Source organism: Myxocyprinus asiaticus, chromosome 14, assembly GCF_019703515.2.
Source record: "Myxocyprinus asiaticus isolate MX2 ecotype Aquarium Trade chromosome 14, UBuf_Myxa_2, whole genome shotgun sequence".
In the NCBI taxonomy this organism is placed as follows: domain Eukaryota; kingdom Metazoa; phylum Chordata; class Actinopteri; order Cypriniformes; family Catostomidae; genus Myxocyprinus; species Myxocyprinus asiaticus.
In genome coordinates, this window is record NC_059357.1 from 7043329 (window position 1) to 7061141 (window position 17813).

General features: G+C 36.6%; 1 protein-coding gene across 1 annotated transcript in view; it reads right to left on the bottom strand.

Moving 5' to 3' along the window:
* The window catches only part of LOC127451111 (glutamate receptor ionotropic, NMDA 2C-like), a 118972-nt gene that overhangs the window by 77425 nt on the left and 23734 nt on the right, over nt 1-17813 (bottom strand). Inside the window, exon 3 of the mRNA XM_051715542.1 lies at nt 4040-4481. Within this exon, the coding sequence (XP_051571502.1) occupies nt 4040-4465 (426 nt within the window). The 5' untranslated portion in view covers nt 4466-4481. The remainder of the gene's footprint in view (nt 1-4039; nt 4482-17813) is intronic.

Sequence of the window (17813 nt, forward strand, 5' to 3'; positions counted from 1 at the left end):
TTTTTTCTGACTTTATGTGAACGAAAAGACACAAATTAGCCCGTTTTCTCACTGGAAATAGATATAACTGTCCTGGTCACAAAAGCAAAGTTTGTGGGGAATAATAGCCATTTTCTATACTTTTGAGGCATAAGCAATTAGGAAATAACACTTACTACCCAGGAACAAAAATTGTGTTACATAGTGTAGTTATTCCATCATAGCTATTAAATTAATGTCATAGCACTGACACAAACAGCATATAAAGGGGAAAAGGCTAAACCCATTTACCTGTTAAGATTTAAGTAATAAATACGTTCATATCAAGATATATTGCTTTAGCTTTAGAAACAAGGAATATTTTGCTTGAGTGCCTTCAGTGCATGATGAGTTTTGAATCTAAATGCAGTCAGATGTTGAAATACTACATATTGCTACAGAATAACAAAGCAATATTTTCAGCTCTTAACATGAACTAAATGACAGCAGTCCATTTTATTGCTTCATATATTTCCCTAAACAACATTTTATAAACATGTATTTTGTGGAACGGTGCACTCTGTCATTGTTCATAGTGATTTGCATAGAAGCAATAAAACTGGGACAGGCTATCATCTATTGTCCTTTGCAGATCCATTTGGAATTGAAGCAAAGGGCAGCTCAAAACTGTTTCACTGCAGTGGTTTAAATACCGCAATAATGCACAGTTTCATAAAGGAGAGTAGTTTGGCCGTCTGGACTCTCATTAAAACTCTACATGTATAATAGTTTTCCAGTAGCAAGTCTACATTGGTCTCTTTCACAAATCTATTTTAGATGAGTAAGGTGTCTGCTTGAATTGGTTTACAATACAGTAGTTACAATAAACCTATTTGAATTTACTGGTCTCTTAAATTTCAAATTTCAACCTGTTCTGAGGCAAAAGACAAAATAAGATGTTTAGCAGAATGTTAGGGACTGACAACCTCAGTCACCATTCAATTTCATTGAGTGTTTTTTTCATACAATGAAAGTGAATGGTGACTGAGGCTGTCTGTCCCAAACATTCTGTATTTATGTTCCACTATAGAAAGTCATATGAGTTTGGCACAAAATGAGGGTGGGTAAATGACAGAATTTAAAATTTTGGGTTAGGGCTATCCTTTTAAATAAACAAATGGCATACTGCAAATAACCTTGCATCTTGTTTCAATCCCTTCTCAGGTTTTTTCTTCTGCCATCGTGCTAAACAAGGCACAAAAAATCCGTTGTACCCTTGCTTTCTCTCTCTCTCTTTCTCTCTCTCTCTCTCTTTGCTTGTGTGTTGAACGAGAGTTAATGATATGGAAAATGAAGAGTTCCTATCTGCTTCATGTAACTCTGTGTAATGGCAAATTAAAGCTTAATTATGTTTGTTGTGCAGAAAAACTTTGGAATACCATCCCAACAGCAAACTATATTTTCGGGCTGGGAAATCAATAGAGCCTCCAAATAATGATAACATAATGAATGATGATTCTTATTATCGTAACAATTTCCCCAGTTCTGTGCCAAACAGGGTTGGGTTTTCAAGAAATTATCATTGAGCTCAATGCTGTTTCCCAGGGTATTTCGGCAGTGACAGACTATTTTTATTTAATTGGACTTTTTCATTAGTTTACATAACAGGGACTCTGTATCCTGTCACTTAAACATATAAAAATAAGAATTGTTTTAACAAAGCCCCACCTAAATTACTTCACATGGAATTCACAGGTGAATTCATAATGGCCTATTAAATAAACCAGTCTCTACAATTAACGTTCGTTAAGGGTGAAGTTTTAAAAAATAAAAAACAACTTTTTTATTTTAATATGTCAAGACAATTTTAAGTAATCCATTCATAGATTGATCTTTTATATAATTAATCTTTTAAATAGTAGTTAGCTACACTACAAGCTACAAAAAACTACATTGAAGCTATTTAAAGGGATAGTTTAACCAAAAATTACAATTCTCTCACCATTTACTCACCCTCATGTCATCCCAGATGTGTATGACTTTCTTTCTTCTGCAGAACATAAATGAAAATTTTTGGAAGAATATCTCAGCTCTGTAGATCCTTATAATGCAATTGAATTGTGACCAGACATTTGAAGCTCATAAAGGCAGCATATAAGTAATCCATAAGACTCCAGTGGTTAAATGCATGTTTTCAGAAGCAATATGATAGGTGTGGGTGAGAAACAGATAAATTTTAAGTCCCTTTTTACTATAAATCTCCAGTTTTACTTTCACTTTCACATTTTAAAAGTGAAAGTGGATTTTTATGGTAAAAATATTGATCTGTTTCTCACCCACACCTATCATATCACTTCTGAAGACATGTATTTAACCACTGGAGTCTTATGGATTACTTTATGCTGCCTTTATGAGATTTTTGGAGCTTCAAAGGTCTGGTCTTCGTTCACTTGCATTGTAAGGACCAACAGAGATTAGATTTTCTTAATTTATTAGAAAGTCATACATTTCTGTGATGGCATGAGCGTGAGTAAATGATGAGATAATTTTCATTTTGGGGTAAACTATCACTTTAAAAGAAGAAAATATTTTAGATACAATCAGCTGAGATCATTTCATTATGCAATGATTGTCAAATTAAATAATAACACCTGATAGTTATATATTTAATTAGGGTGGCATTCCCTTATGAAAATTACCATGGTTTACTTACAGTTACCATAGTTTAATCATGGTATTTGTAGCTAGAAAAACCAGTAATCACAAAATTAACCATGTTTTTCACATTAATTGTTATTATAATTGTACGTCTAGTAAAATCATGGTTAATTTTCATAAGGATTAAATAAATAGTGTGACAACATGAAATAAACATAGATTTATACTTAATATACACGAATAAAATTAAATATATATATATATATATATATATATATATATATATATATATATATATATATATATATATATATATATATTATATAACTGAATTGAAATATAGTCATAAACAGTAGCAATTAACTAAATATTTCACTTTAAATAAGAAAGGTTAAGGCCTGGTTTACACTGACAGCGACTCACCGCCACAAAGTGACAGTAGACCATTAATTTTCAATGAGAGCTGGTGACTTCCGTTGACATGAGTGACAGTGCCCATTGGCAATTGGATGTGGATGTGTCAAAGTTGAGAAAAGTTGAACTATGCAAATGCAGAGCGATAGCGCACAGCGACTACCAATAGGAGTGAAGATGGTGAAGCTCAACTATTGTCACGCTACCTAAAAATTTAGCTAAGTTATTAGCGTGCGTCACTACTTTTAGTTAACTCCCCAACACTGTTCAAAACATCACTCTGGGGGCCTGGGTAGCTCAGCAAGCAAAGACGTTAACTACCACCCCTGAAATTGCGAGTTAGAATCTAGGGAGTGCTGAATGACACCAGCCAGGCTTCCAAAGCAACAAATTGGCCTGGTTGCTAGGGTGGGTAGAGTCAAGTGGGTTACCTTCTTCGTGGTCGCTATAAGGTGGTTCTCGCTCTCGGTGAGGCACGTGGTGAGTTGTGCATGGATGCTGCGATGAATAGCGTTAGCCTCCACACGCGCTAGGTCTACGCAGTAACGCACTCAGCAAGCCACATTATGATGCGTGGGCTGACTGTTTCAGAAGCAGTGGCAACTGAGATTCATCCTCTGCTACCCGGATCGTAACGAGTCACTGTGCAACCATGAGAAATTACAGCACATTGGGAATTGGGCATTTCATCCAAATTGGAGAGAAAAGGGGATAAAATCCCCCCCAGAAAAAAAACATTGCCCTGTTTGTTTGAGCATTCCGACCAGCCTATTTTTTTTTATTTTAATTAAAAAAATTTTTTGCAACAGGCTTTTTTTGTCATGACCAATTTCTATTATTGATGCAAACTGTAAATACATTTTAATACAAAGTGTCAAAGAACTTTGAAGGAATTCTCATCTCAGCATGAAACCACCGAAATCAGAGTTTAAACACCCCGGTCAAATGTATCATTGAGCCATCTCTAGAAACTTGCATGGCTCGGTGCCTGGCACCATTAGTGACTGACCTTGTGATGCAGGACAACAGCAGATCCCCCGCTGATGCCCACGATGGGCACTGCCGTCTGGGTAGATATGAAGTCCAGAATCTGCGCTACGGCCTCTGACCCAATGTTATCTTCAAAGACCACTCCATGCACTCTGTTAGCAGCCAGCGTGTCACAGATGCGTGTCAGTAGAGCGCGAGGGTTGGTGTTATTCACCAGCACAGTGATAGGGTTCACCTCCAGCGGCAGGTCCAGGAAGTTCTCCCGGCTCAGTCGCCCTTTGATCTCCATCTGGTAAGCGGAACCGCTGAACACCACCACCACGTTCACGGTGGGCTCAACCATCCCGAACGGTCGGCACTGGCAACAGGGGGTGAAGCAGACAGACAGCAGCAGCAGCAACGGCAGCCACAGTGTGTCGCTGAGACAGCCTAGATGAATGCCCATCTCAGTCGCCTACTGCCTGAGAACACAAAAATGGAGAGAAAATTGGTTTTTGAGGGTCTTGTAAGCCTTTTTGTACACATTTTATTACTAAAGTACTTCTAAAATATACAGTGGCCCCAAAAAGTACTTGGACACTTTTTGACACTTGAGTTACACCTAAAAAATTCTGAATGTCATTGCATTGGATGCAAAATATCAAACCAAGTGGCATCTCCAAACAAATTAAGCTAGACCTTATCTCAGAAGTAAATTTAATTTTCAGTCAATTTTGCAATTACTTTTAACCACTTTAACCAATTACTTTTACTTTTTTGTTGGGGTGATTTTTAATGGATATATGAAGTCAGTTCCCCTCAATGTCACACAGGTCTCTTAGCAGAAAGTGTAGTTCATCACAATGTTCAACTAACATTTGACAAACGGAAAGTGGCCAGGTATGTTTTGTGTTCATTTTGAACAATATATCTTTTTTATTATTATTATTTCAAACCTGTTTTTTAAAAAAATTTCCATAAAAAGTGTTTGTTCTATATTTCTTTAAAATTGGACAGGGATGTCACCAGCATCACAACCACTAAAACAAAATCTATGCCTCTCTTTAAATCTACACCTGCAAAACAATTATAAGGCACAAAATTATTCACTCAAAACAACAAATGGGGAAAAGGTAGCATAAAAAATATAATATATATATAAATCTCCAAATTTGACCAGCCCTGACCAGTAGGTAGCAATATGCATAAAGAATGCAAATCGACAAAAAAGAAAAGAAGAATGTGGAAGTAAAAGTGAAAGTGGAGATTTACAATGATTTGTTTCTAACCCACATCCATCACATCGCTTCTGAAGACATAGACTTAAGAGTCATATGGATTACTTTTATGCTGCCTTTATGTGGTTTTTGGAGCTTCAATATTTGGTTACCATTCACTTGTATTGTATGTACTTATAGAACTGAGATATTCTTCACAAAGTCTTTGTTTGTGTTCTGCATTAGAAAGAAAGTCATACACATCTGGGATGGCAAGATGGTCAGTAAATGATGAGAGCATTTTCATTGGGTGAACTATCCCTTTAAGAGGGTTTTGAACAATGTTTTTGAAACCAAAACACAAAACCTCTGCTAGAGAACTCACATTTGCACAATGGGACTTTTGACTCCATATCCTACTGTTCTAAGATCTAGCCCTTGTGACACCTTCCCCATGCAACAGCTAGCCCTGGTCTCCCCTATATGAAGTATATATGAAATGTCGCTATCTCAGAGAAAAAGGTGTGGTGATGTAAATAAGATCAGTTTTATATATAAAACAACATTGTCATAATACTTCGCAATCCGGAGTCTATTGTTGTCAGTCAGCATTATCATATCAGCAAATTATTCTTATATTAAACATTAGAGGCCATTAGAGTTGTTCAGAGTGCCCATGTAAAGTCATTCCCTTGCAGAGGCGGGAGTCACCGAGTTGCCCAGCTGCTGTCCTAAGAGCCGTTATTCTGCCAATCTGATCCAACAGATGGTGAGCACTGTGAGAAAAAAAAAAATTATTTTCTCAACAAATGGAGAACATGGGGATTTATGACTTCTAACTTGTGTCTTTTTGGCCCTTATTTTTACAGAGCTGTCTAACATAATCCCTGAAATGAAAAAGTCAATAGGCAATAAAGGCTAGAAATAGTGCCCTTAAAGTTACGTTATTGAATTTTAGATGCTAGTTTTAAGCCTCCAATATGGGTAGAAAAAAATCTCAGACATAAAATTGCGGTTAATTTCAGCTTTCAATTTTTTTCATCATCTTCCATTTATAACTCTCCCTGTCTTTCTTTATGATTTGAGTCTTAGATCCAAGACCAAAGCAGCAATCATTAAACAACATCGGTAATGATGTTTGCTGTTATCCGTCAGACTCAGTACAGTTTTTAAAAGGATTCAGGTCTTTGGATGGCTTTAGCCGTCCGGCCGCCTGGAGACAAGTGCTGCAGAGATGCCACTTTTAACATGCTGACCAAATTTAATGTGTCTCATGAGCCAGACACCATGTAATCCCCCTGTAATCCCCCCTTGCATGTCATGCTTCGCAGCCTGATGGTATCACCCTATCTAATGGTCTCGTGCGACACAGCTTGTCGTAATGCCTTTATTCCTGCACTCGCCCCTGAACAGCAGGTTCACATATTATGGAATGCTTTTGCAACTTTTGTACATTTATTTATAGTTTTGGAGTTTTATAGTTATGTTATATGATTGAACAAAGTTGTTTTAATGAATCTGACTATATATATACATATATATATATATATATATATATATATATATATATATATATATATATATATATATATATATATATATATATATATATATATATATACTGTATATACACACTATATTGCCAAAAGTATTCGCTCATCTGCCTTTAGACGCATATGAACTTAAGTGACATCCCATTCTTAATCCATAGGGTTTAATATGACGCGGCCCACCCTTTGCAGCTATAACAGCTTCAACTCTTCTGGGAAGGCTTTCCACAAGGTTTAGGAGTGTGTATATGGGAATTTTTGACCATTTTTCCAGAAGCGCATTTGTGAGGTCAGACACTGATGTTGGACGAGAAGGCCTGGCTCGCAGTCTTCGCTCTAATTCATCCCAAAGGTGCTCTATCGGGTTGAGGTCAGGACTCTGTGCAGGCCAGTCAAGTTCTTCCACACCAAACTCGCTCATCCATGTCTTTATGGACCTTGCTTTGTGCACTGGTGCGCAGTAATGTTGGAACAGGAAGGGGCCATCCCCAAACTGTTCCCACAAAGTTGGGAGCATGGAATTGTCCAAAATCTCTTGGTATGCTAAAGCATTCAGAGTTCCTTTCACCGGAACTAAGGGGCCAAGCCCAGCTCCTGAAAAACATCCCCACACCATAATCCCCCCTCCACCAAACTTCACAGCTGGCACAATGCAGTCAGACAAGTACCGTTCTCCTGGCAACCGCCAAACCCAGACTCGTCCATCAGATTGCCAGATGGAGAAGCGTGATTCGTCACTCCAGAGAACGCGTCTCCACTGCTCTAGAGTCCAGTGGCGGCGTGCTTTACACCACTGCATCCGACGCTTTGCATTGCACTTGGTGATGTATGGCTTGGATGCAGCTGCTCGGCCATGGAAACCCATTCCATGAAGCTCTCTACGCATTGTTCTTGAGCTAATCTGAAGGCCACATGAACTTTGGAGTTCTGTAGCGATTGACTCTGCAGAAAGTTGGCGACCTCTACGCACTATGTGCCTCAGTATCCGCTGACCCCGCTCTGTCATTTTACGTGGCCTACCACTTCGTGGCTGAGTTGCTGTCATTCCCAATCGCTTCCACTTTGTTATAATACCACTGACAGTTGACTGTGGAATATTTAGTAGCGAGGAAATTTCACGACTGGACTTGTTGCACAGGTGGCATCCTATCACAGTACCATGCTGGAATTCTCTGAGCTCCTGAGAGCGGCCCATTCTTTCACAAATGTTTGTAGAAGCAGTCTGCATGCCTAGGTGCTTCATTTTATACACCTGTGGCCATGGAAGTGATTGGAACACCTGAATTCAATTATTTGGAAGGGTGAGCGAATACTTTTGGCAATATAGTGTATGTTAGGGCTGTCAATCGATTTACATTTTTTATCAAATTACTTATATGGTATGCTTATTAATTAATTGAATTAATCGCAATTATCACATATACAAATATTTGCTAAGAAAGCCCCTCAAATAACAATAATTCAATATATAATGATTAAATACTTATAAACAGTTATATTTAAATAATTATACATAAAATACAGTATATATATTATAAAAAATTATGATATAATTAAAATGCATTACATCATTGTAGCACACGAGTAAAGATTAAAAAAGTTGGTGACACTTTACAATAAGGTTCCATTTGTTAACATTAGTTAAAAACATTAGTTTACATGAAATAACAATGAACAATACTTTTACTGCTTTTATTAATCTTATTTAATGTTAATGTCAACATATACTAATATATTTTTCAAATCAAAAGTTGTGTTTGTTAACATTAGTTAATGCACTATGAACTAATATGAACTAACAATGAACAATTGTATTTTTATTAACTAACATTAACAAAGATTAAAAAATGCTGTAAACAATATATTGTTAATAGTTTGTTCATGATACCTAATGCATTAATTAATATTAACAAATGGAACCTTATTGTAAAGTGTTACCAAAAAGACAATTCAAAAAGTGGCTTTAGTATGCAATATATTGTATATTTCCATATTATTGAACATAAGCCTATTATTGGCCTACAGTTCACAGCAATTCATTTTGCAGTTGTATTCGTCAGTCAGACCGAGATTTATTATGAGAGCTTTTCTAAGGATGTGTCAATGTACACCTGCGTCAGACTTTTTTAGAGCATCATAAACATACCATTTGAGATCGCTGTGTCAAGTTAAACATAGTTTGGTACTTAGAAGAACATGTCTTGAGATCCCTGCGTTCCGATTTGCGCTCCATCAAGCTGTTTGAACGCAAGAACGTGTTCTCATCTTGTGCTGTCTGCTGTTGGTGAGTGTGGTTTGTTCTCTGTATGAGTATGTTGCCCAAAACAGCTGAAGTTTTGCTTACTGCCCCCTGGAGAAAACAGGTGGTACTTCAAGCTTGAATTGCTCAGATGGAAGGAATATCCCTTATTACGGTCTGGACATGATTAATTGCGTTATTTTTTATATAATTCATCACGCTGAAGTAATGTGTTAAATCGACAGCCCTAATATATATACACTGGCAGCCAAAAGTTTGGTATAATGTACAGATGTTTATCTTATGGAAAGAAATTGGTACTTTTATTCACCAAAGTTGCATTCAGCTGATCACAAAGTATAGTCAGGACATTAATAACATGACAAATTACTATTACAATTTGAAAAAAACCAAAGAGTTCTCATCAAAAAATCCTCCACGTGCAGCAATGACAGCTGTCAGTTTGTCCAGATACTCAGGTGACATTTCACCCCACGCTTCCTGTAGCACTTGCCATAGATGTGGCTGTCTTGTCGGGCACTTCTCATGCACCTTACAGTCTAGCTGATCCCACAAAAGCTCAATGGGGTTAAGATCCATAACACTCTTTTCCAATTATCTGTTGTCCAATGTTTGTGTTTCTTTGCCCACTCTAACCTTTTCTTTTTGATTTTCTGTTTCAAAAGTGGCTTTTTCTTTGCAATTCTTCCCATAAGGCCTGCACCCCTGAGTCTTCTCTTTACTGTTGTACATGAAACTAGTGTTGAGCGGGTAGAATTCAATGAAGCTGTCAGCTGAGGACATGTGAGGCGTCTATTTCTCAAACTAGAGACTCTGATGTACTTATCCTCTTGTTTAGTTGTATCTGGGCCTTCCACATCTCTTTCTGTCCTTGTTAGAGCCAGTTGTCCTTTGTCTTTGAAGACTGTTGTGTACACCTTTGTATGAAATCTTCAGTTTTTTTGGCAATTTCAAACATTGTATAGCCTTCATTCCTCAAAACAATGACTGACTGACGAGTTTCTAGAGAAAACTGTTTCTTTTTTTGCCATTTTTGGCCAAATGTTGACCTTAAGACATGCCGATCTATTGCATACTGTGGCAACTCAAAAACAAACACAAAGACAATGTTAAGCTTCATTTAACAAACCAAATAGCTTTCAACTGTGTTTGATATAATGGCAAGTGATTTTCTAGTACCAAATTAGCAATTTAGCATGATTACTCAAGGATAAGGTGTTGGAGTGATGGCTGCTGGAAATGGGGCCTGTCTAGATTCGATCAAAAATGACTTTTTTACTGGCTGTTTTTTTACATCAATAATGTCCTGACTATACTTTGTGATCAGTTGAATTCCACTTTGGTGAATTAAAGTACCAATTTCCTTCCAAAACAGCAAAATCTGTACATTACTCCAAATCTTTGGCCATAAGAGTGTGTGTGTTATATATATATATATATATATATATATATATATATATATATATATATATATATATATATATATATATATATATATATATATATATATATATATACATATTTGAGTTTATCACATAGTAATAACATTGTAATAGATGACATTCTAACCCTGAAAATTCTATCAAATTAGTGCAAGAGAAAAGAAGGCTTTTTATCTTTAAAATAAGCTTTTCATACATTTAAACACATATAAATGTTTATTGCATAGTAACAATATTGTAATAGATGAGGTTTTAACAGTGCAGCATTGCAAAATTTGATCAAATTAGTGCAAATAGATTTGTTTTTCATCTTACAAACAGAATGGACACTTGATATAGGCTACACTTTTGTAAAAACATTGAAAATGTGATTTTAAAATATTTATTACATAGTAATAACATTATAATAGATGTGGTTATAACACTGAAGTGCTGGAAAACTCATATTTGCGCTATAAGGATTCTTTTCACTTTAAAATGGGCCTTTTATATGTGCTGCACTTTTGAAAAGACATTGACAATTAAAAATGTTTATTACAAAGTAGTAATATTGCAATAGATGATGTTCCAACAGTGCAGAGCTGGAAAACTCGATCAAATTAGTGCAATAAGGGTTGTTTTCACCTTAAAATGGGCTCTTAATATGTGCAGCACTTTTGAAAAGACATTTAAATATAATTTTTTTCTACATAGTAATTACACTGTAATAAATGAGGTTCCAAATGTGTAGAGCTGGAAAACTCGACCAAATTAGTGCAATAAGGGTTGTTTTCACCTTAAAATGGGCTCTTAATATGTGCAGCACTTTTGAAAAGACATCTAAATATTAAAAGAAATTTACATAGTAATTACACTGTAATAAATGAGGTTCCAACTGTGCAGAGCTGGAAAACTCGATCAAATTAGTGCAATAAGTGTTGTTTTCACCTTAAAATGGGCTCTTAATATGTGCAACACTTTTGAAAAGACATCTAAATATTAAATATTTTTTACATAGTAATTACACTGTAATAGATTAGGCTCCAACAGTGAAGAGCTGGAAAAATGTATCAAATTAGTGTAATAATAGTTATTTTAACTTTAAAATTACTTTTTTATTTGTGCTGAAATTCTGAAAACTGAAAAAGTTCTTCTGTACAAGGAATTATCAACATGCAGCAGAGTGCAGAATTTAACAGATTGGACAAATGTCAGTATGCCCATTTAATTCAGGTATATGTCAAACGGACAAATGAATCAAATTAAAACATGGTGGGAATTTGATTAAAGAACATTATTTGTAGATGAAAGCTATAGCACATGAACAGTTGAGTGTTTTATACAGCAACAGTGACAGATTTCAACACAGCAGTGGGCACAGATTGCACATGCTTACACGGAGGAAAGACACGCACAGTCCACATGGCCTTATTAACCTTGTGCAAATATCCATCAAGTGGAATAAAAGTAAATATGCAGACCTCATTTTGATCATTTGCACAAATGCGATGGCTTTGATATACCACTTCATTTCAATAGACCAGCTTGTCTGATTTGTTAATAGATTTGATTAGTTTGTTCACTATAACAGCTGTGAGAAATGTTCAGTAATTTACTGATATAAATTGCTACTATAGCTGATGTGAATACAGACGGAGGTGCATTATTCTAAGAAGTCGTCACTTAAAAGAAATTATTGCAAACAACCTCACCTTGATCTACATGAGTTCAAAAAGCTGCAAAATGAAACAGATTTCAGAGTTTACCAAAAATTAAGGACATTCCTACTGCATAATGGCATATTAAAGCCTAGAACATACTGTAAAAAATCAGAAGTTGAGAAAACTTTAAAGAAAATTAAGGCAACCAGCTTCAGGGCTTTTCTGAGTTTCCTTAACTTAAGGTTAAACTTGTTCAATTAAGTTCAAGAAACTCAGAAATAACAGTGATTATTACACATATACCCAAGTTGAAAAAGCTCTCATTCTTAAGTTTAGCTGAGCACAAATATAGTGTTTTCCTGGTGTAGAAAATAGTGCTTAGTAAAAATATTCTTTGTTAGCCAGACTACCATTTCCACTAAAGGTCATGAGTCAGACCCACCAAACAACCAATCAGTTGGACTGACTTATAAAGCAGTGAAAGTGATCACCACTAAAATTAAAAAAAAAAAACTTAAAAACTGAAGTTCACCAAAACGAACACTAATCACCCTAATGGTGACTTCAACTTTTTACAGCAAGACATCATTAAAAACACGAAATAAAGCAAAAATCATCGATTACTTAATAGATCTCATGAGAAGTCATACGAATTTGTACGAGTTGGCAAAATCTTATGAAATCGTAGGAGTTTGTTCATATGAATTTTAGACGTGCAAATACCCGCATGTGTAATGTGGGAGTAAGCGAAAGTAACGTGTGTTAGACATGTCACATGCTTATTAATTTTATGCCCTAACCCAAAACCCATCTCTAAACCTAACCATAGAGTAGAGTCTGTAAGGATGATTTGAAGCATAAAGAGTACTGTATGTTTTGTATGACGGAAGAAAGTAATTGTCACGTTTTAGAAGGAGATGAGGGAGACTGGCTGATTGGAGATAGGCATCTGATTCGCTATTGCAAAAGTCATACTAATTCGAACGACCCAACTCGTACAATTTCATACAATATAGCCAGCTCGTACAAATCTGTACGATTTCTCTGTGAGAGTGTGTTGGGAAATACAACAATATGAAATTCATAGTGTTTAGCCTAAGAGGGTTTCCATATCTTTTGAGCCATGAATTTCTTAGGACCTTTCCATGAATTTAATGGATGTTCATGACCGGAAAAGATCCTTAAGAGTCCTGGCTTAGACTTACAGCAGTAAACTTGAAGTTTCCACTTCCCAGAAGTTAACGTTTCCACAAAAAATCCAATTAATGGACAATCCTATGCAGTTATTTTGCATGATCTTATCAACTAGTAAGGTCAATAGAGCTATCAAACATCCTGTCAAAAATATTACTAAATTAGCAATATTTACATATCATAAACACATTAAGTAAGAAAATATTCATAGTCAAATCAAGCCAAACTAGCTGTGATAGCATACTAGTGGCAATGGTAAGTAAGGGGAATTATTCTGCCAAAAATGGCTTCCTCTGTGATCAAACTGAGCAAGCTCAAAAGCTTGCAAGTTTTACCTTCAAGACCAAACTTGACACTGTATGTTCTCGCTATTTAAAAATTTAATTTGACCATGCTGAATGCCATAAAAGTTACATTTGAATAATCTCAACTTTTTCTACAATAGATAGCTCAATCAACTTTTAACATTGAATTTGTCTGACAAAATTGCTTTATTGTAATGAAAATAATGTCACAATGCAAAAAAAAAAAAAATATATATATATATATATATATATATATATATATATATATATAGTGCATCCGGAAAGTATTCACAGCGCTTCACTTTTTCCACATTTTGTTATGTGACAGCCTTATTCCAAAATGGATTAAATTCATTATTTTCCTCAATTCTACAAACAATACCCCATAATAACAACGTGAAAGAAGTTTGTTTGAAATCTTTGCAAATTTATTAAAAATAAAAAACGAAAAAAAAAATCACATGTACATAAGTATTCACAGCCTTTGCTCAATACTTTGTTGAAGCACCTTTGGCACCAATTACAGCCTCAAGTCTTTTTGAGTATGATGCTACAAGCTTGGCACACCTATTTTTGGGCAGTTTCTCCCATTCTTCTTTGCGGGACCTCTCAAGCTCCATCAGGTTGGATGGGGAGCGTCGGTGCATAGCCATTTTCAGATCTCTCCAGAGATGTTCAATCGGGTTCAAGTCTGGGCTCTGACTGGGCCACTCAAGGACATTCACAGAGTTGTCCCGTAGCCACTCCTTTGTTATCTTGGCTGTGTGCTTAGGGTCGTTGTCCTGTTGGAAGATGAACCTTCGCCCCAGTCTGAGGTCCAGAGCGCTCTGGAGCAGGTTTTCATCAAGGATGTCTCTGTACATTGCTGCATTCATCTTTCCCTAGATCCTGACTAGTCTCCCAGCTCCTGCCGCTGAAAAACATCCCCACAGCATGATGCTGCCACGACCATGCTTCACTGTAGGGATGGTATTGGCCAGGTGATGAGCGGTGCCTGGTTTCCTCCAGACATGACGCTTGCCATTCAGGCCAAAGAGTTCTATCTTTGTTTCTCATGGTCTGAGAGTCCTTCAGGTGCCTTTTGGCAAACTCCAGGCAGGCTGTCATGTGCCTTTTACTGAGGAGTGGCTTCCGTCTGGCCACTCTACCATACAGGCCTGATTGGTGGAGTGCTGCAGAGATGGTTGTTCTTCTGGAAGTTTCTCCTCTCTCCACAGAGAAACGCTGGAGCTCTGTCAGAGTGACCATCGGGTTCTTGGTCACCTCCCTGACTAAGGCCCTTCTCCCCCGATCACTCAGTTTGGCCGGGCGGCCAGCTCTAGGAAGAGTCCTGGTGGTTCCAAACTTCTTCCATTTATGGGTGATGGAGGCCACTGTGCTCATTGGGACCTTCAATGCTGCAGAAATTTTTCTGTACCCTTCCCCAGATCTGTGCCTCGATACATTCCTGTCTCAGAGGTCTACAGACAATTCCTTGGACTTCATGGCTTGGTTTGTGCTCTGACATGCACTGTTACCTGTGGGACCTTATATAGACAGGTGTGTGCCTTTCCAAATCATGTCCAATCAACTGAATTTACCACAGGTGGACTCCAATCAAGTTGTAGAAACATCTCAAGGATGATCAGTGGAAACAGGATGCACCTGAGCTCAATTTTGAGTGTCATGGCAAAGGCTGTGAATACTTATGTACATGTGATTTTTTTTTTTTCATTTTTTATTTGTAATAAATTTGCAAAGATTTCAAACAAACTTCTTTCACGTTGTCATTATGGGGTATTGTTTGTAGGATTTTGAGGAAAATAATGAATTTAATCCATTTTGGAATAAGGCTGTAACATAACAAAATGTGGAAAAAGTGAAGCGCTGTGAATACTTTCCGGATGCACTGTATATAGACGTTTATTTTTATGTCATCATTATTCTTAGAGTCATCATACTTTTATATGCAAAAAATTATACATTACACCAGGTAATATATATATATTTACACATCTGCACCCCTGTGATCTGCTTTTTGATACTAAAATTAACTTCCAGCCACAACAAACCCTGCACACTTACTTAACGTTTATTGTAAGACGCTTACTTATAGTGACAACTACTGTATAAGTTAGCCTTTAATAGGTTGATTTCCCTGAAAACATTGCGTCTCTGAGGCACTATCAGAACATTATTTGATTGGGCATCCCGACCAGCCCGACACAGCAACATTGGCTCAACCAAAGGCCTGAGTTAGGGGCATGACTTTCTGTTAGTCCGACCAAAGATAGACAATTGCAATGTTGCAGAAAGCTGTTTAAAATCAGTCATTGCTTTTGCACTTCCCTCTGGTGACATTAGTGGCACAGAAATTACACACTTCACCTTTAAGAGAAGCAATCCAGTCAGCTTCCATCCATCCACACACCTCTTCTCTTTCACACTATTTTTTCCCCTCTCACTGGGTTTAATATGTGTCACTGTCCTTGTCTGTCCTGTGATTCTATCAGTAGGAAGTTTGTGTGTCTGCTCAGATTAGAGACCTCTCTGATTTGGCTTTCTCTAAGTCATGGCTGGCCTCTGAGAACATACACCAGATTAGATCAAAGTAACGGCCACAGATCCAGTCTGGCATAAAGCGGCAACAATGCACAGCTCTCTCACATATTCCAGTCCTTAGCAATCCTTATTCAGACATACAGTAGCTATTGTTTGTGCAAAATCTTAAAGTTAAGGGGGGGTTGGAGAAAAGATGGAAGTGACTGTATGTGTGCTGTAGGCTTGATCAAACCTCTAGCAGAGTAACTACAGCACTTCAAACCTCAAAGAAGAGTTCAGCACCCTCTAGTGGGGGAAAGGAAGAGAAAAGCTTTAATGGGCAGGAAAATTTCTTCACCAGCAAATAAATAAGGTCTTACTGATTACTATTTATACCATACCAGTTTTGGAAGTAATGTTACTTTATAGAAAGACTTTATCATAAATATTTTTCCAATCTCAATATAAAATCTGTTCAGCAGTAACTCATTAGAAATCATAAAACAATGTAATAACCTTGTAAGTGGGGGTGGGCTCTTTTGACTTAGGCCAGTAAGTAACACCTTAGCAACCTCCTATCAACTTCCAGACAACCACCAAGAACACCCCAGCACTGTGATGCCAAACACACGCAAGCACCACTCACATTTTTGTCAGAAAATTTTAAAATCTAGTTGCAGTTACAATTGGTATATGATACAATATGATATCTCTACAATATGAAAGATATTTGATTACTTATTTCATGTTAAAGCTAATGATCGACTGATATGGGTTTTTTAATGGCCGATGCCGATATCCAGAGAGCAGGGTGGCTGATAGGCCCATACAATACCCATATATCACACAATTTAATATAGTAACATAAACATAAAATGGTAACATAAAAATATATGTTAATATAGTCATATATAAAAAAAAACATTATTTAGCACTATATTTACTCAATTTCACACAAAAGTTTTACTTTGTAAAAAAGAATCTAAAAAAATAATATTGTATTTTAAATGGTAGATAGCAGATTCTTCTGATTTCTGTTTAGTCATCAAATTTTAGTAATTAATTTGCCCATTAAGAAATTGTAAATATATTATGAAGAAGGAAATAACAGTACACACAGAAGTGCCAGCAAACATGGATGGCATGTCCACATTAGCAATCGCATTTTCTCAAAAAATACTGAATCAAACAAACTGTACACAGTGCACAGTGAATAGGACATTTACTCATAGTGCACGTGAAGCGCTTTTACTTTGAAGTTGCACTCACACGCTCGTGCGGATCCAGCGCGAGCAGCAATCTCCTGACAGTTTAAACGGCATGGATCACCTGCTTGGATTGTCACGGAGTGACCGTCATGATTTGTGAATCAGAGGAACTTTTGATCCTGAAGTTTTTAATTCTGGCTGATGGAATACGCACTTCAGAGGAAGGTATTAGATGAGCACTCAATGGGAAGAAAACGCTGGATTTTCGTGAGGTTCATGAATTACGAAGTTGTGTGAGGTTGGTTTATTACATCTGTTTAAATGAGATATGCACATATTTTCAGACAGTATATGATATTAATATCATTGATATTTGCCTTTTTATCATTAGACAAGATGTCAAGATGGTGTTAACTCAACTTGATTTTTACTGCTTGATCAATTAACTTATTTAAAACAAGCTAATGCAACACAATTA